A 19,569-nucleotide genomic window follows, 5' to 3' on the forward strand; every position below is an offset into this window, starting at 1 on the left:
CAACTACCACTGCAAGAATGATACTTGCCCAAAAATGAAGAAGTAAGAAGTCCCAACGAGAGAAGAATGGTTACAGAAACTAATGGAATATGCAGAAATGGCGAAACTTACCAGAAGAATAAGAAATCAAGATAACAAACTTTGAATAAGGAATGGAAATCGTTTGTTGAATTACAAATTGCAAACAAACTAAAACATTAGCAAGATTATTGTAAAAACTTGCAGTTTCTAAAACATATAGGAAATGGATGAGAAAAAGAATAGAGTTAATTTGGATATGCAGGAAAAAAGAAAGAGAATACATTTATGGAACCGCAGAAAGAGGGGGGTGGAAGTTGAAGATTTATATATAAGAATTGTTTCCTTTTTTGCTGAAATGTTTATTTGTTATAAATTAAAATCAGATTTATTTATTTAAAAAAGAATGTTCTTTTTTGTTTTCTTTCCTAATATACAGATTAGTGAAAATACATGTACTGTACATACGGTAACTATCTTACAAATTTATTTCACAGGTTATTTTTGATCCCTCCAGAAGGGGGCAATCTAAGGCTGTTTTGATTGATTGAAGTCCTGGATGAAAAAGAAACAAAAAATTGACAGGAGTATACCGGCTGATGGCATGTGGAAAGAAGTTCGTTTCAAAAGGGAGAACATTGCTATGTTTTATTGCAAAAGTTATATTAACTTCTTTTCACATCAATAGCAAAATGGGGGGGGGGAGTTCTGTGCATTACATTCATATTTCTTTCCCTGCTTTAATTCATATGCCAAAAGATTCCTGCCTCTTTATCAACCACCATACTTAGCAAATTCCTCACTTTGCACTGCCAGAATTCACAAGTTGGTACCAGTTTTTTCTAATGCCACAGGAATGGTGGGTGTCAGCTTACACAAACCCTCCCTCTACTTAGCCTTTAGTAACTAACTCTCTCTAATACCACAGGGAGTCACTTTACACAAATCTCTCCCCCCCCCCCCCCTTAGCCTTTAGAAACTAAACTCGTCATAGATCCACCCATCAGCTGCACTTTACTGTAGCAGAGCCATTTCCAGCCTCCTCCTGCTGGCACTTCAGACTGGAGGCTGCAGAGAGTCTGAAGTACACATTTCTTCAAAAACTGCTGCAGTTTAAAAAACACTGAAAACCATGCTTCGGGTAATTGTGGAATCTGCTTCCAATATCCCTAGACATAAATTTGGAAAACCAGATCCTATCGTGTCCGTTATTTTTAAAGGTAAGGAAAGCTAACTTGTGAAAGATTATTTTAAGCAAGGATGTTTTTCAGTGTGCCAAGATGCCATGATAAAAAGTGTAATAGTTCTGGTAATTTGCAAATGACATACGGTACTTCTGAAGAAAGCTGTAACTTTTGTACAACACAGGGGTTTTTTTAAGAACTGGAAAGTGGTTGGGTGGCATTTTGTGGAGCGGTTCTTTCTAAACTTCTGTATAGGCTTGTTGCATCTATGACCACACATAGATAGAGCCCCTTTTTAGTTTGGATTAATGTGTAAGTGAATTTCACCTTAAGAAATTACTTATTTGCAATAGCAAATAGTGATTTTGAGTGTTTAGTTCACTTTTTTTTTTAAATGGAAACACGGATTCCTTTTCCTGTTTGCCTTAAAATAGTTTTTAAAACATTTCGAACATTAATCATCTATGTTGTTAGACTCCTTCCCCCTCCTTGAAGGCTTTTTGCTTTTTAGACTTTGTGCTTAGCAAAGCAATAAAAGATGAGGGGGAGAAAAAAGGAAGCTCATTTGCAAGTGTGAAACTGACAGATTTATTCCACTTTTCTTTGGTGTAAACTTTGTGGCAAATTTCAGTTTGTGCTACTTCCTATCCTCATAAGTAGATGGTTGTAATGCTGTTATGTTAAGCTGCATATAGAGTCGTTTGCCTTATAGCTCATCACATACATTAAACTAGGGTTGCCATGTTTCAAAAAGTAAAAACCAGGACACCTTGAAAGAAGTTGTTGAGCTTTTTCCAATTGACTTGCCTAAGATCCAGGACAAAGCACTGCCTTTCGGAAATTCCCCTTGATGTCTGCCTTTGGAATCCCGGTAATGTCCGGGAAACTCCAGACGTATGGCTGCCCTAATTGAACAGACAGTGGCCTGAAGTTTAGATATATTATTCTTGGATGCCTGTGCTGAACTGAAAAATAGGTTTTTCTGGATGCAGATAACTGCAGGATACTGAGTTTACAATAGGCTGAGATTATTTAAATAAGGAAATACAGTGCAATAAGGAAGTTGGTTTGTACCGTAATATTTGAAAACCTTATTACTGGAATATTTGAATGGCATTGTGGAAAGGTGTGAACCATAGTTTCCTCTACTCCTAGTTGGGTTGGTTGTTGGTTTTTTAAAAAAAGGTTTCTGTCCACTTCAGGCTTCCTCAAACTCGGCCCTCCAGCTGTTTTTGGCCTACAACTCCCATGATCCCTAGCTAGCAGGACCAGTGGTCAGGGATGATGGAAATTGTTGTCTCAAAACATCTGGAGGGCCGAGATTGAGGAAGCCTGGTCTACTTGCCATATTTTAGGATATTCAGCGCAGTCCTTCTGTTCTGCCTTTGCATAAAATTCAAACGGTGGCTTGTGAAACAGGAATTTATGGGTGAATAAATGCAGTAGTTACAAACCGACAGAGCAAGCCTTCTATTCACATTACCATGGGACTTAAGGTATACTACTGCTGTTCAGTTATTTCTAAAAGCTCTTTGAAAGCAATGGAAGGGAACTTATTGGTGTTAGGTCTGGGGCTAGTGCAAAGTTGCGCCATCTATGCGGGTGTGGCTATGGACTGATGTAGTATAGGATGTGGAATGTGCTCCTCCCCTGTTCTTCCCACATCTCTCCCCCCCCCCCAGCTATTCCACCAGCATATCAAGGGTGTTCCGCCAGTGTGTCTGTCCTGGTGCATTGCATTTGGTATTCCCCTGGATGATCAAGGCTTCCGCTGAACCCCACAAGTTCTCAACCAGTAGATCTGCAGCATAGGATTACACCGCTAAACTACATATATGATATTCATGATTTTTTTGTGATTCATTCATGGTTTACACAGTCCATATTTGAGCTTGCTCAAGGTGTATTTACCTTTTTTTTAAAAAAAACTTAGCTAGCTGGATTTTTGCACGAGGCAGTGTATGGCTAGCTTAATCGTAGGATAGGGGTCAAATGATATATTGCATGTTATCTGTATTTACTATTTCCCCCTCAGCAGTATAAAAAGCAGCTTACCTTGATGGCAGGGCTGGGAGGGGTGTAGGGTGTGTTAGGTGATAAAAACCACATGGGGATTAATAAGGATTAAAGACACCCTCTCTGTCCCAATCTAATTCTCTCTTCTGTCTGTCTGTTGGCCTACCTAAAAACAGGTGAAAATAAATACACAGTAACATAAAGAGCTATACTGAGTCAGACCATTGGTCTATCTGGATTAGTAATGGATGCAGGTGGCACTGTGGTCTAAAGCACTGAGCCTCTTGGGCTTGCCGATCAGAAGGTTGGTGGTTTGAATCCCCGTGATGGAGTGAGCTCCCATTTCTCTGTCTCAGCTCCTGCCAACCTAGCAGTTTGAAAGCACGCCAGTGCAAGTAGATAAATAGGTACAGCTGCAGCAGGAAGGTAAACGGTGTTTCCATGTGCTCTGCGTTCCGTTGCACCAGAAGCGGTTTAGCCATGCTGGCCGCATGACCCAGAAAGCTGTCTGTGGACAAATGCCACTTCCCTTGGCCTGAAAGCAGAGATGAGCACCACAACCCCATAGTCGTCTTTGACTGGGCATAACTGTCCAGGGGTCCTTTACCTTTTTTCACCTTTACCTAGTAATGACCACACTGACTGGTGTCAGCTCTCCAGCGTTTCAGGCGGGGGACCTTCCCAGCCCTACTTGCAGATACCTGAGATTGATCCTTAGACCTTCTACATACAATGCAAATGTCCTATAGCTGAATCTGCAACAAAAGATAGAATTTGACCTTTAAAAGGGTGCCTGTCCAGTACGTAATATAGGTTTCATTTTTAAATTACCTTCCTAGCAGTTGTGTAGCAGAGCTTCCACTTCTTCCATCAAGGTCATCTCTTGAGGCGCCATGTGCAAATCCTCTACATGCCAAATAAGTTCTCTCTCTCACATACAAATCTACCAAACAAACTAAGCAGGGAAAGACGTACGTTATATTATCATGCATGGCTAAGGGTTAAGCCGCCACCTTTTGGTTTATTTTAAAATCCAAAATCCCTTAATTACGGCCAGGCAAAAGGTCACAGAATAGCGAGCAAGCGTTGGAGCCCACCAGAACTCCTCATAAGGCTGAATGTTGAAGTTGGTGTGTGAGCGAGTAAGAGAGACATGGCAGCTTGATATTGAATTGTCTGTATTAGTCACAACTTCATTTTTGCTCTTTAAACTTAGAAAGAATGTAGCTGTGGGGGGCACGGCTGTGAGGACTGGTTCCTACAACCCCTGGGGTTCTTTGGAAGATTCACAGAAGTTCCACAATGCAAAACTCAATAATTGCTGACACCCTTCTTTGAGAGACCGCTTGTTCCTCAGTTTTACTAATGCGTAGCCCCGGGGAATGGTCTGTGGAGAGTGATGGTAGGACCACGGCCCAGCCTGTGTCAAATGAACATGCCACAGAATGCCCCGATTTCCTCAGTAGATAAATAAATGTAGGAAGGCCTGATTTCCTGAGGGCAGGATTTTTTTTTTAAAAAAGTTCATTTTAAAGCCCTTGAATCACGTCTTCCTCTCTTCTACTTGAACTTTCACTTGCATGCTCTAATATAGTTTATATAAAAAACATTTTGAGGCAGTGAATTGGTTGTTATGTTTAATTGTGTCTTTTTCACCCTGGTTGAATGCAATGAAAGATAGATATGCAGGTTTTATATTATTTGTCTTCTTCTACAATTCTGTAGCTGAAGTTAGGATACTTAAAATACAGTCACCAAAAATGTGTTGGCATGTTTATGGGTTTTTCAGCGTTCTTCAAGCCCACAGCCTTAATGAAGTTGAACCATATGCATAAAGTCACAGAATGAGAGACTTTAAGGCCTTCTGGGCTCATGGACCAGGCAGATTACTGACTTTCCACATGGAAATTTGAATCAGATTGTTGGAGAAGTTTAGATAAAAGGGCAAAGGTATATCCTTATGTTTCTTCACCAAATGTCGTTTTCTTCTTGAAAATGTTAAGTGAATAGCTTCAATAGAGAGGGAAAGCAGCAAATTAGTCCAAAGATGCAGTGATTCTAGAGCCTCTAAGGGCCTGGGATGTGGGTGGTATTTACAGAATCAGAGCCAAACGTAAGTGTGAGTAGAAGCAAGTCAAGAACAAGCAAAGGAGAGATATTTGGGAATCAGGAGAATATCCCACCAGCAGCAAGCAGGGGGATAGGTTGATCAGCAGAATATTTAGAAACAGTATCATCACAATTCCATCTATTTCTGTTTTTTCTATGTCTTTAGAAATTCTTGTTTTTATCTGTAGGCTGCCTTGAATCCCATCAGGGAAGAAGGTGGGGTATAAATAAATATGTAATAATAATTCTGATATTAAGACATGAGTGTTGGTGCAGCACAAGACGGGCATTTCATCTGGGTAGGGGAAGATTGAAACTCCAAAACTGCCCAATAACCACTGAGCAATAGCCTTGGAATGCTGACTGACTGACAGGGGCAAAACCAGAAAAACTGGTAGGGGGAATGGACGAGAGAATCCTGCAGGGGGTCATGATGGACTGAGTGCAATACTGAAAAGACACACTTCACATTGGTTAAGGTTCTGTTGAAGGTCCTGCTTGCCCTTCTGACTGCCAGTTGATAATGGCAAAAAGGAATATAGGAAGCATATAGGAACATATACTGAGTTAGACCAAATATGTTTATGCAGGTGCAGGTCAATTCTGTGTCCAGGGCAACTGTCTACCAGCTCCATCTGGTACGCAGGCTGAGACCTTACCTGCCTGCAGACTGTCTTACCATAGTGGTTATCTCCCGCTTGGACTACTGCAATGCACTCTACGTGGGGCTACCTTTGAAGATGACTCGGAAACTACAACTAATCCAGAATGTGGCAGCTAGACTGTTAACTGGGAGTGGCCACCAAGACCTAATGGATCTTCACTGGCTTTCAGTATGTTTCCGAGCACAATTCAAAGTGTTGGTGCTGACCTTTAAAGCCCTTGGCCCAGTATACCTGAAGGAGTGTCTCCACCCCTATTGTTCAGCCTGGACATTGAGGTCCTCCTCTGAGGGTCTTCTGCTGGTTCCATCACTGCGAGAAGTGAAGTTACAGGAAACCAGGCAGAGGGCCTTCTTAGCAGTGGCACCTTCCCTGTGGAACACCCTCCCCTCCGATGTCAAGGAAATAAAGAATTATACAACTTTTAGAAGACATCTAAAGGCAGCCTTGAATTGGGAGGTTTTTTAATGTTCGATGCTTTTATTATGTTTTTAGATATGCTGTAAGTCACCCAGAGTGGCTGGGGAAACCCAGACGGATGTGCGGGGTATAAATAATAATAATAATAATAATCCCTATTCAAAGCCACATGCCCCACCCCATTTTTCTTCTGCCAGCAAAGTGTTGTAGCTCCCCCCCCCCCCCCCCCCCCGCCCCACAAGTGTTTTTAAAGCAATGGCCATTTATCATGCTGACCAGAGCTGGAATCTACCAATATATGGAGGGCAACAGCACCCCCAACCCTGAATTAGAAAGACGATAACAAAGAATTCTGTATCGCCATGTCCCTTAGCTGCCCTACATAATAAGCCCCTGTCCTTGCCAAAGGAAAACTGCATCCTTGGCTACTGCCGCTTTTTCCATTCATTTCTTCTACAGGAAACAATTAGTTTGGACCAGTGCCTGATATTACTAAATATATGTTAAAGCACAATGAGCTACAATATAATTCAGTTTAGCCTTATAGCATTGTGGTAGATATTTTCCTGTAGGAGTTGCAAATTTACAGTTTTTGTGGTCTGGTCTGAGTCATTGTCCTGCATAGTCTTTCTAAAATGATTCCTGTTACTGGAATGTGAGTCAGTTCCCCCACTCCCTGCACAAGGGCTAATTGTCATCACCTCCCTCATATATCCAGCAGAGAACTATCGGGAGTACATTAGAGCTGACTGACTCAGTGTTAGACAGAGAAGGGAAGGGGGAAGATTTGTGTTCCTCCTCAACACACAGTGCAATCTTGTTCATGCCGACTTGGAAGTCAGCCCCACTATGTTCAGTGGGTCTTACTCTCTGAGACCCGTGTTAGCCTTAATTCAACATGATCCATTAAGGGTTCAGAGATTATGAACACTGTAATGAAGGGATGGGGAACCTGTACCCCTCCAGTTGTTGCTGGACTCAGATTCCCAGCTGCCTCAGCCAGTGTGGCTGGTGCTCAGCAAGGTGGGAGTTATAGTTCAACAATTCCTGAAAGTAAAGCAGTTACTGGATCACTTGGTCACAGTCATTAAAAAACAGCCTTATATCAACTCAGACCATTGGTCAATCTATCTCAGTGTTGTCTCTACGCTGATAGACAGCAGCTCTCCAGGGTTTGGGGCCAGGAGTCTCTCCCAGCCTATCTGAGATGTCAGAAGCTGAAGCCAAGGCCTTTTGCCTGCAAGGCAGATGCTCTGTTGCTGAGCTATTGTCATCCTACAACACCCTGCTGCACCATTGTTTGTGGTGAATGAGGTTAAATCAAGGTGTGTCTTAAACAGCAGCTTCACCACAGACACAGCAGAATCTACACTAACAGAAAATATCTGTTTTGAAAGGTGTGGGGGGAGCTGGCAATATAGTTAGGCCAAAACAACTTTATTGGGAGGCAGGTTTATTATGTACACAAGCACAAAATATTCTGTATAGATTAGCTACCATGGCCAGCAACCAAATAAATCAAGTCAGCCCTCTTGCATTAAAAAAATATATTATTTTAATATATTGTGATTGCTGTTTTATATATCTTCCAATCAGTAAGCACGCTTTTGTTTATTTCCAGATGAAAAAAAGAAAACAAAGAAAATTGATAGTGAACTCAACCCTGTTTGGAATGAGGTGACTTTTTTTATTGGTTCTGTTGTATGTGATAAGGCATAGCATGTGTGACAAAGTTCAGCCCTATTCTCTGTTGCATGACATTATGGAACAAGAAATCACATGTCACAACCGACTGGTCCTGTGATTCTCTGTATCCAGAAACAAAACTTCCACAGTTCCTGCTAAGGGGAGATGTCCAATATCAGGTACACAGTTTCCATATTTCACTTTAGTGGGAGAAGTCCTTGTGCATTCTATCTATGTCTTGTTTCATGGGATTCCAAGTGAGCTTCCATCATGGATCAAGATCGCAACTGCTTAGCTTCATTAATGTTGGAGCATTTGGTGTTCCCAGATCATCCACTGCATTGTCTGCATCTCTAAAGACCTACACAAAGACCTCCCAGTATGTTTCTGAGCACAATTCAAAGTGTTGGTGCTGACCTTTAAAACCCTAAATGGCCTCAGCCCAGTATACCTGAAGGAGTGTCTCTACCCCCATCGTTCAGCCAAGACACTGAGGTCCAGTTCTGAGGACCTTCTGGTGGTTCCCTCCCTGCGAGAAGTGAGGTTATAGGGAACCAGGCAGAGGGCCTTCTCAGTAGTGGCGCCCGCCCTGTGGAATGCCCTCCCATCAGATGTCAAGGAAATAAACAACTATCTGACTTTTAGAAGACATCTGAAGGCAGCCCTGTTTAGGGAAGATTGTAATGTTTGACGGTTTATTGTGCTGTAAATTTTCTGTTCGGAGCCAGCCAGAGTGGCTGGGGAAACCCAGCCAGATGGGTGGGGTATAAATAAATCATTATTATTATTATTATTATTATTATTATTATTATTATTTAAAACCTAGTCTAATATCTTGATTTCTGCTTGCTGAACCCCAAACTACACATATTGTAATGCCATATATGAACCTTAAGACCTTGCTCAACATTAGATGTCAAGGAGCCAGCAGAGGATTATTTTAAGTCTTTTCCAGTCTTTTTGGTTGCTTAAAAAAAAAAAGAGTAGTAACAACATACTTTGGATGCATGGTAGGGCAGGGCAACACAAGCTTGTGTGTATTCCTCTGCAGCTGGTTCTTGTCACCTTTCTGTCACCTTCCACTTTGTAAATATTAGATAGATTGCAAAACTCCCGCATACTGGGACAGTTTAGCAAAGGTCAGTTAGACTCAGAGCTAATAACAGATAAATCAGTGGGGCTTTCTTAGTCATGCCGTAGTGTAGCCCAATCTTGTGCACATCTACTTGGAAGCTGGTTCCATTGCATTCACTGTGCATCCCTTTCAATGGGACATAGTCATGACTAACCTTTGGTAGATTATCCCATTGCGCACATGGATGTACATTTGTACACCCCCCTGAACATATAGCAGTTACACATTTGATATTGTCTGAACTGGCCTGGAGTTCTACAGGCATTTTCAACCTAGATAACTACATGCAAATATAGTCTGCACTTATCTCTTTAATTGTGTTACTGATGAAAAATGTTGATTCCTTAAATCTTTTTTTATTGCCTGGTTGTGTTGTTGTTTCAACTTCTAAGGGTTATTCTAATTTTTTTTGCACAGATTCTTGAGTTTGATTTGAAAGGCATCGCTCTGGATATTTCATCAGTCCTGCAGATTATTGTGAAAGATTTCGAAACTATAGGGCAAAACAAGTATGTTGACTTTTTGAAATTTTGAAGGGGAGGGGTATATTTCTTTTTCAGTTCAATTTGCTTCGTGCAAAAGGTGTCTTTTAAAAACTAATTGCTCTAATTTTGCAGCACATGTGTATGGTTGGATTTGCTAAATTTAAAGGGCTTCAGACATCTTACTGGGTCATTTACTGTTGGCTCTTCTGCCTTGTACTTCAGCTAACCTTTCAGCCGTATTTCTGAACTATGGGAAGACAAGATCTCTGTAAACATAACGTTTTCTTATTCAGCATCCCGACAATACGTTGGGTGCTGCACCCAATGTAACAGTGATGGAGCCCATACTAGAGGCATTACAATATAATGTCGCAAGGCAACAGTGATGCTGAAAGGTGGCCTCAAGAAAGTATAGGAAGGATGGGTGCGTTCAGGAGAGAGTTAATCTGTAACTGAGAAGTGCCCAGGAAATGAGGCTTGTTCAGGAAAGATTTTGAAGAAGTGAGTTTTGAAGTTGTGGGTGGAGTAGCTGTTCTAATTATAATGCAAAAGGCATGAAGCTTGTCAATGTGTGGCAAGAGGGGTTGGTTAGCCTGTATAATGCCCATTGAAAAGATCTGGAAGAGGGATGAGAAACTGCAATGAGTAGCTTTCTTCTGTACGTTTTGGGTCACGACTGCAGCTGTGTCCAAGGTATCCAATCAGAGTAGCCCAGGGCATACATCTTATGAATATACTTCAGTGGGATGTTAAACAGCCAAATTGTGTGGAGGACTACAGCCACAGACAGCTAGCTTTGCAAAGTGTGTTTCCCTGTATTTTCCCATTGTTGTGGAGATATGCATGGAGATGATGCTGGAGGCGTCACAGATGTGTTTATGCTTGTGATTTTTATCTCTGAATGCCAGCGTAGGTGTGTGAGACAGTTGGATCTAGTCCTTATGGACACACCCTTTCATTTCAGGATGTCAGAAAGGGAAAGCAAAGTTCTTTTAGAACTTTAACATATTGTACAGTTTGCTTTCTGATTCATGGGTAAAAATATTGTTCCTAGGAAATGATTAAAACTTCACCAAGCAATGTTTATTTAAAAAAACCACTTTCTGCAAACAATTCTTTCATTCACTCACTTTGCAACACAGTTTGAGCAAACTGCATTTGCTTTTGCTGCTAGGGAACCAAATCACAAAATTTCTACTTTCTGAAAGAAAAAGGCAATTTCCAGTTACTTAGAGCTTTTAATATCTGGTAACAGACACACAGAAATAATAATGATATGTTTACAGTGTAATTCCTCACATGTCTATTTACAAGTAAGAGCCATTACTCTCAAGTAAGTATGAGATTTTAACCTTAGGCTCCAATCATAAACACACTTATTAGGGAGTAGGCCTCATGGACCACAGAAGGATTTATTGCCGAGTACATGTGCATAGAATTGCGCTGTTAACTTGAAAAGAAGAATGAGATAAAATTAATCCTGCATTCAGTTCTGAATACTCTGAATATACAATATTCATGGGACACTGAAGAACCAACCAGGGCAATAAAGCTCTAGAGCTTCTCATTTCTCTGGATAGCTAGGGCCAGTCCAAGACGTTCTGCTGTCTGCGGTGAAGGACATGGTGATATCCCCAATACTATTCAGTCGAATCTTACTTCAACCGAGCTGGCCTCCACTATCCACAGGATAGCTGCCTCAGTTTGCTTAATGAGAGGGCCAATTCCAATTACATGTACTAGGAAAGTAAACTGTAGTTCAAATCTCATAGAATTTTTGGGGTATGTGTTTTCTGGTGAGAGAAACTCAGGCGCAGGTCTCCTGACTATAATAGAATGCTCATGAGATCACAAAAATGGGATAGATCCTTATTTGTACTCTAAAACAGGTTCAGTCAAGCATCCGTCCTCGGATTCCAGGTGATTCTTCCCCCCTAGACCAGATATATCCATTTCTAGGCATGCTTGCAGCTACCCACTTGTTCTGTTTGTGTTTCACATGATGATCCAGTGCTGATCATTACAAATATTGGTTCTCTTATTTATGAGTAGGGAGTTGGCTTCCAGCTTGTCATGCTAAGTAAAAATAATGAGCAAACAAAGAAAACTTCTTGGGAATAAGTAGCTTCTCCCTGCCCTATCAGGCCTCTCACACAACACTTTTCTCTCTCTCTTCTTGCAGCAGTAAACCTCTTTTAAAAAAGAAGAACGTGTTGTGCCCTGCATTAAATTGACTTGCTAGAAGTGCTACACTGAGGTGGAGAACTTCAGGCCCAGACTTCTCTACCTGGCCCTCATAAATCTCCTCAGGCAACTCCTCTCACTAGCCCTGCTTCGTGCCCTGAATTTTTTCAACTCACCTGCTTTTGCCTCAGGGCCCTGCATACTATTAGCGTTTGGCCCTTTTTAGGCCATTCAGAAGGGAATGTGGCCCTCGGGCTCTTAAAAAATTCCCCACGCCTGTGCTACATGAATGTTGAGATTGGGGGAACATCTTTTCCTCGTGGTCTGTCGTAGTTCTTGTATTACTTGCTCTCTCTGAGCAAAATCGACCAAGATGTTCTCTTTCTGGTGGGGCTGGTGCAGAAAAACCTCCTGGTGAAGTTCAAACTGCATTTGTGCCAAAGCAACAAAAGTCGAGGAAATTCCTTGCAGAGAAACCCAGGGTGGAAGGAGTGTTCGTGGGGTTTTTTTTGAAGTCTTTACTGAGTTTGCTCTTTGGAGAATAAGCCTGGTAAATGTTTCCTTGCAGTTGTGTACTGCCAGCAAACTACTCATCGCTGTGGCATGTTTGTCCCAGTATTTAAAGCCAACACAGCCACTTCATATTCCCGCCCCCTGCCCCCTTTTCCTGGAAGCTGAAACATGCTTTGACTTGCAGAAACTTTTATCGTACCTTCAGATCAGAGCAGGCTTAAAGTGCAGGTGCTGTAACAGAAGCTTTACCTCACTGGAAAAGTAATTTTAAAAGCCCTGACTGAAAAATGTTAACATGCATGATACAAAAGTTGCTGAAGGCCCAGCTCACGTGACGATTTGCACAGCTAAGTTTTCCCTTTTAAGGAAAATGGGAGAGAGGATGGAGGGGGGACACACATCTGCTTTCTATTATGTTAGCTTCCACTTTGAAGTCTGTCATTTAGCTAAAGCAGCTTCTTATTCTTTTATTTTATATGTAAAAAAGAAATACAAAAGAAGTGTAACACAGGGGGAATCTTTTCTGCTACCGCATAGTATAGAATAGAAGTTCATGTTACAGAAAGCAAGTTGCACCCAAAATTTGTGTCACGTGGTTTTATTTCCATAAGTGGGAGGAGAAATTAACAGTTGTACATATTTTTCCAGACACTGAATGGTTGGTAGCCTAGCAACAGAAGAGAAAAGTGGTAGGTCAGACTTTTACTCAAGCAAACAGTCATTTCTTCACAGTGAGAAATGTAAATTTACAGCTAACTTCTCCAGCTCTGGTCCTCTGCATGTTTAGTCCAAAGTAAGTCCAACATTTAATGGGTTTGATTCCCAGGAAACTGCCCATAAGCTTGTAGTCTTAGATTTGTAAATGAAACTATTCAAATAATTTTCAGTTCCTCATCCCATCCCTTACTACATACCATATTTTAAAGCACATTGCTTCCCTCAAGCAGCTAGGTCAGGTTATGTCTGTCTCTCTGGAAATTTGAGTAGCTGCTTGGTAAGAGTGTTAAAAATCTGCTCAGCCTTTATATTTCTAAATAAATACAATACACCAACAAGCCTCCAGAGAGCAACACCCAAAGAAAACCAAACCTGGGTAAGCACATAACTTTTCACTAGCCTGAGAAATGGTGTGTGAAACACCACTTGACTTTTCACCTGTGTTGAAAGTAGTAGAGATTCTGTGCTGTCTGCAATCCTATGAGAAATTTTGTTAGGATATATCCTGACCCATTTAATGCTGCAGGAGGTAGAGGAAAAAGTTGCCACTCAACAACCTTAGGCAATAGGATCTTGGTATAGGGATGCCCCCAGTTTAGATTTTATCTGCTTTAAATGAAGGAAATCCTGTGTGAATGGGGGAGGGGGGTCTCATAAAACGAACATTGCAAATGCCACTTACAGGCAGCACTTTGTGCTGAGGTTCACCCCCACTTCTTCAATTTGCTTTGACATAATTGTTCTATTGTTATCCCTCACAATTTTTCAATAATGCAACTATTTTGGTAGACCAAACCAACCAACCAACCAACCAACAAACTAAACAATAACCCAGTCTGGAGATAAATCAGTCCTGGCCATGCATCTTGTGGGATCATCCACATAACCTCGCCTAGTGAATGAAGTCACAGGGCAAAAGGAAAACAAACTGATTGGCAGGAAGGAAAATTGGTTAGGAGTTACTTGGCACGAAGGTTGCTTAAGTCCCATTAGTGTCCAACAAAATAAGTGGCAGCAAAGGGACAGATTGCAATGCATGTAATGTAAAATTCAGAATATGATCTGTAGGGACAATAGTACTCAATAAGGGAAGAGTTTGTTATTATCTGTGATGCCTAGAGAGAAGGATTATGCATGTTAGATAAGAGCATTAAAGTAATCAATCCTTCAGTCATGAAAGCAATTTCTCTAAAGACAGCTGTTGAGACTTGGGCTGTGTACATACCATACATTTAAAGCACATGACTTGCCAAAAGAATGCTGGGAAGTCCAATTTGTTAAGTGCACTGGAAATTATAGCTCTTAGAGGGGTGAACTACAGTTTCAGAAATTCTGGGAGGCGGGGAGAATCACATGCTTTAAATGTGTGGTGTGCATACAGCCTAATGGACAAAGATGCAACTTTGGAATGGAAAATGTTATTGAAATGAATATTCTAAACACAGCTGCTCTTGAAGCCCTAAAGTATGTGGTGTAAAAATGGGGATGCTATAGTTATCTAAGGGACGCAGGTGGCGCTGTGGGTTAAAGCCTCAGCGCCTAGGACTTGCCGATCGAAAGGTCGGCGGTTCGAATCCCTGCGGCGGGGTGCGCTCCCGCTGCTCGGTCCCAGCGCCTGCCAACCTAGCAGTTCGAAAGCACCTCCGGGTGCAAGTAGATAAATAGGGACCGCTTACCAGCGGGAAGGTAAACGGCGTTTCCGTGTGCGGCTCTGGCTCGCCAGAGCAGCGATGTCACGCTGGCCACGTGACCCGGAAGTGTCTTTGGACAGCGCTGGCCCCTGGCCTCTTAAGTGAGATGGGCGCACAACCCCAGAGTCTGTCAAGACTGGCCCGTACGGGCAGGGGTACCTTTACCTTTACCTTTATAGTTATCTAGGAAGGCTCCTTTGTATAAGCTTTCTTTCTTTCTTTCTTTCTTTCTTTCTTTCTTTCTTTCTTTCTTTCTTTCTTTCTTTTAAAATACAGCCTTTAAGAAACACAATGTCCTTAGCTCTAAATTAACACTATAAAATAGAATGCGCAAGTGAGCTTCTGTTCTGCAATTAGAGGCAATTTATAGATAAGCCCACACAAATGTATAATGCAAAATGAGTCAGCTGAATCCAGGGAGAACCCAAAACTCTTGCAAACTATTTTCACAGCCTTGGGTACAGTAGTGTGATAAGAGCTGGCAGGAATGTGCATGTCCAAGGAGCTGCAAACAAACTTGTCCAAAAATGGAAACTGTGGCTCCTACCCTGAAAAAGAGGAAGTGAGATGCACAACAGGCTTCCGAAGCATACAGAAATAGATGGAAACCCAGAACAGAATTTTTCTCCTCAAGGCAACCATCCTGGTGAAGCCCTCACCCCCACTCAGGACCAGCTGAGATGCCCACTTTACTACACAAAGGAGGAGAAGCTGGAAGGGTAAAACTGGTCACCATGCAACCTGGAACCTGCCTTTTCCACACACGCCTCTCTGATGGTCCTTGTGCATTCATTGTTGGAGAAATTGGCCAGTCTGAAATCTCTGCTTCGTCACTTCTTCCCTCATGTGCCTCAACAAGAGGATGATGTGGAGATCGACAGCTGTGGGCCTTTAATTCTTCTTGTAGAAGTGGTACAAATGCAGCTTGAAGTGATCCCCCCCGCCCAAATTAAAAGTATTTATGTCACTTCTATGTCTGAGAATACAAGCAGGCTTCTGTAAGGAAATGTCTTTAAACAAAGATAATGGAAATGAAGCTGTCTCATCTTGTTGACAGTGTGAGCAGCCACACCCTTGTACCTTATGACAGCTGTGTAAGAACAGATTTACAGTCAGGATGGTTTTGAAATTTTCCAACTTTCGATACCATTTCCTCATAGCGTGAGGGACTGTCTAACCAAATTACACTTATGAAATGAATTGAATGCTGCCTCCATTTTCAGCGACGCTTAACATTATGGGGACAACAGTTTCAGCAATATATGAAGTGCTGCCTTAATTTGCAACTGTTCATGCATTAGGGTTACATCTCCACATGAATCCTGGTTTATTATTTATTTGTTTATTGCTATAGCACCATCATTGGGTGTGGAGCTTTGCACAGTACAGTGGTACCTCGGGTTACATACACTTCAGGTTACAGACTCCGCTAACCCAGAAATATTACCTCAGGTTAAGAACTGTGCTTCAGGATGAGAACAGAAATCATGCAGCGGTGGCGCAACGGCAGCGCGGCAGCAGCAAGAGGCCCCATTAGCTAAGGTGGTGCTTCAGGTTAAGAACAGTTTCAGGTTAAGAGCGGACCTCTGGAACGAATTAAGTACTTAACCCGATGTACCACTGTACAAGAGGACGGGCCCCTGTCTCCAAGGAGCTTACAATATTATAATTCACCACAGGGAGAAAAGAGGGTAAGGGGAGGAGTAGACTAGGAAAGAATAGGTATTGCCAGATTTACTCAAATCTAATGCACACCTTAATTTTCACAACATAATTTGGCCAAAAAAGTGAGCATTAAGTTTGAGTAAATACAGTACTTCAATTGCATGTACATAAGTCACGCTTGCTGTAACAAACATTAAGTGGAAATTGTTGGGCAACATCCAGCTGTGACAGTCCAGTTGGGCAAATGAGACTTAGCCTTCCTCCCCTCTTCCATGAAACCCCCTGTGCTGCTCCAAAATCTGGAGCATTGGGGGACCCTTTAGAACAGATTAGGACGGTACAGGGGCTACAAGAGGTGGAGGATGAGGAGGATGAGGAGGAGAGAGGAACTAGGTCTCATCTGCTGGCATGATGTTGGAGCACGGTTACTGTATTTCCCCCCCTAGCTAAAATAATGTAGTATTTGCACATGGGGCATGTAGGATTTTCATGTGGGGACTTACTCTTGCATAGTGAAAATACCATCAAACAGAAAATATATTATGTCAGCTTTGACAGAGCTGATAACTGTTGTGGAGGTTGGGGACCCAGACCAAGATAGGAATGCCATTCCCCTCCCTTTCCAACACCTGGACAGGTGTTGTTTAAAGGTGATCAGTGCTGATGACCTTGGAAGCAAAATAATAATTCTTTTGTACAGATAAAAGCTGCTAAACTCGGCCCAGTATCTCCCAGCACCTTGTTAATATCTCATATGCATTTGAATGCAGAAATCAGAAACTTAACAAATTTTGATTATTATTTTTTAAAAATAATATTTTTATTAGTTTTCAATTACAACAACCTAATAAAAGCCTCATTAAAACAATGCCAAATCATAAGACAATTAATAATACCAATCATTGAGATGCCAAATTATACAATTTAAGTGACCCCCTGCGTGCTAAAATTGATGGTTTTATTATTTACTTTATTTCTGCAATCTTATAAATTTATAAATCTTATAAATTCCAATTACGCTCCTGTCAAAATAATGATCCCTTATATCGCAGCTGCAGTTTTAACGACTTCCATTCGTATCAACACATTAAATGATTTATACACCTACAGGTGAAGCATTCAAACTCTCTCCTTGTTCTTCCTGTATGTGGCAATTATTCTGTCCATCAGGTTTCTTCCTGTCCTTGTGATATATTATGTCTATCTTAAATTGTCATTATTTGTTAATGCAATAAATTGTACCATATTCATTTACAACACCTAAACTTTTAGGACTGACTTGATCCCTCCTGCCAAAAATGCCAGTTAAGAAATGGCAACTGATCAAAGAAAGGTTTTCTGTCCTTTATATAAGACTCTAAGCGTATCCCTGAGCAACGTCCTTCCCTCTTGTCTTCCAGGTTAATTGGCACAGCAACTGTATCCCTCAAAGAACTAGTAGGCACACAAAGCAGATCGCTTCCATTCAAGCTCGTTCCACTGCTGAATGAAAAGGGACTGGAAACCGGCGTGAGTGACCTCCTTACTTTTCGTAGTTGCATGTTTTACAGTATAATCTATTTCAACAGCACAGGAAACATTTTGGCAACATATCTTTCATGGAAGCTGCATTGATCAATTTAAAAATTGCTATAGAGAGGGAAAGTGTGTGTGGAGGCAGGTGTTAAGGTGGGTAAAGGAGAGTGCCATTTTGTACAGTTTTGGGGGCATTGGGTGCAATTTTATTTCCTAACCATTATGCACATTTGTTTACTGCAATCAAACAAGAGTTTGGGTTATGTTTCTTTTGAAGCACAATAAAATCTGAAAAGTGTTATCGTGACATGAAATCAGTGGCTGGCAGCCTCATAGGCATTTGCCTATTCCTCTGCATAAACCTAAGTAGCTCTTTCGATCCTATATAATGTTTGTGATTTTTCTTTTCTTTTAATTTAGGCAACAATTGATTTGGTGGTGGGGTATGAGCCACCAGCTGGACCTCCGAATCCAAATGACCCAGGGGGAACTGATGCACAAGGCATTGAAGGTATGTCAGTCCCGCCCCCCCCCCCGAATCCTTCCTCCTCTTCCGTTCCCCACAGGAATGTGTTTATTTTTAAGGTCACTAGATTTTTAGAGAGAGTTTCTAGCCAGACTGTTTCCTTTTTTAAAAAATTTTTATTGAGGTTGAAAGGGACTTTACAATAAAGCTGGGAAGGGGGGAAATTAAGATAAAAACAACTGGTAGCAAAAGCCATTTCTCACCTTTATATATTATGGATTATTATTTTTTAAAAAAGAGCAGAGGTAAGGATCCCATAAGATTAAGAAATAACTCCTACATATTCAAAATACCAACAGAGTTCAATATTCAGCTAAGAACATTAGGTAAATAATCTCCTTCTTACAAGTACACAGCAAGACAACAAGCCTCCAGAAGGAAAACCAAGCAGCCAGGGGATGAGGTTCTTATGGAGAATTGATAAACCTTGGGCTCACAGATTGCCTGTCCTCTTCCTTCTCCTTCTCTGGGGCAGATCTTTCTGCTTTCAAACTGACCAGGGATTCCCATCTCATCTGAACTCTGCAGGACATGCTACGGCCATAAACCACAGTTCAGACCCTTTCTGACAACCCTGTTTATGGAGCATTCAGGATGATTTGCTTGCACAAAGCTTACACAGAAGTTAGGGCTCTTCCAGACTTATCTTTGCTCTGCATTTCTAGGCCCAGGCCCAGGTAAACTAACCATAATTTGGAGTAACCAGGCTATGTTTTTACATTATTGTTTACTCTGGATCCACTGTGTTCCCACCACTGGCTCTCAAATCGGTGTACACAGGCGTTACCCATGATGCAGAGTCATCCTGCAGTTTCTTGAGAAATACTGCTGTCTGAAGCATTTGCCCTCAAGCCAGAGCCTCAACTTGATGTGCATCAGGTGGAGACATCTGCCCGCCCTCTCTGGTGTGTTCGGCAACATGCAAATGTGGCTTGAAGCACAGCAGGGAGGGAAAGACCTTGTTGCACTTTAAGCCAGTTATGTGTACGTAGCCTAAATATAACAGGAAGTCTGGTTAGTGGAAGTATAACCTACCACCTTGT

At 41.6% G+C, this 19,569-nt stretch overlaps 1 protein-coding gene across 5 annotated transcripts in view; it reads left to right on the forward strand.

Annotated features, from left to right (window-relative positions):
- The first annotated feature begins 924 nt into the window (after positions 1 to 924).
- MYOF (myoferlin) overlaps positions 925 to 19,569 on the forward strand; it is a 74,936-nt gene continuing 56,291 nt past the window's right edge. For 2 of the 5 annotated variants that reach the window (XM_083740826.1, XM_083740827.1), the window contains exons 1-5: positions 925 to 1,238; positions 8,031 to 8,086; positions 9,648 to 9,739; positions 17,886 to 17,994; positions 18,421 to 18,511. In XM_083740826.1, the coding sequence (XP_083596952.1) occupies positions 1,151 to 1,238; positions 8,031 to 8,086; positions 9,648 to 9,739; positions 17,886 to 17,994; positions 18,421 to 18,511 (436 nt within the window). In that variant the 5' untranslated portion in view covers positions 925 to 1,150. The remainder of the gene's footprint in view (positions 1,239 to 8,030; positions 8,087 to 9,647; positions 9,740 to 17,885; positions 17,995 to 18,420; positions 18,512 to 19,569) is intronic. The other 3 variants (XM_083740830.1, XM_083740829.1, XM_083740828.1) reach the window with 3 other exon arrangements.

Source organism: Podarcis gaigeae, assembly GCF_964106915.1.
Source record: "Podarcis gaigeae genome assembly, chromosome: 5".
Classification (NCBI taxonomy): Eukaryota; Metazoa; Chordata; class Lepidosauria; order Squamata; family Lacertidae; genus Podarcis; species Podarcis gaigeae.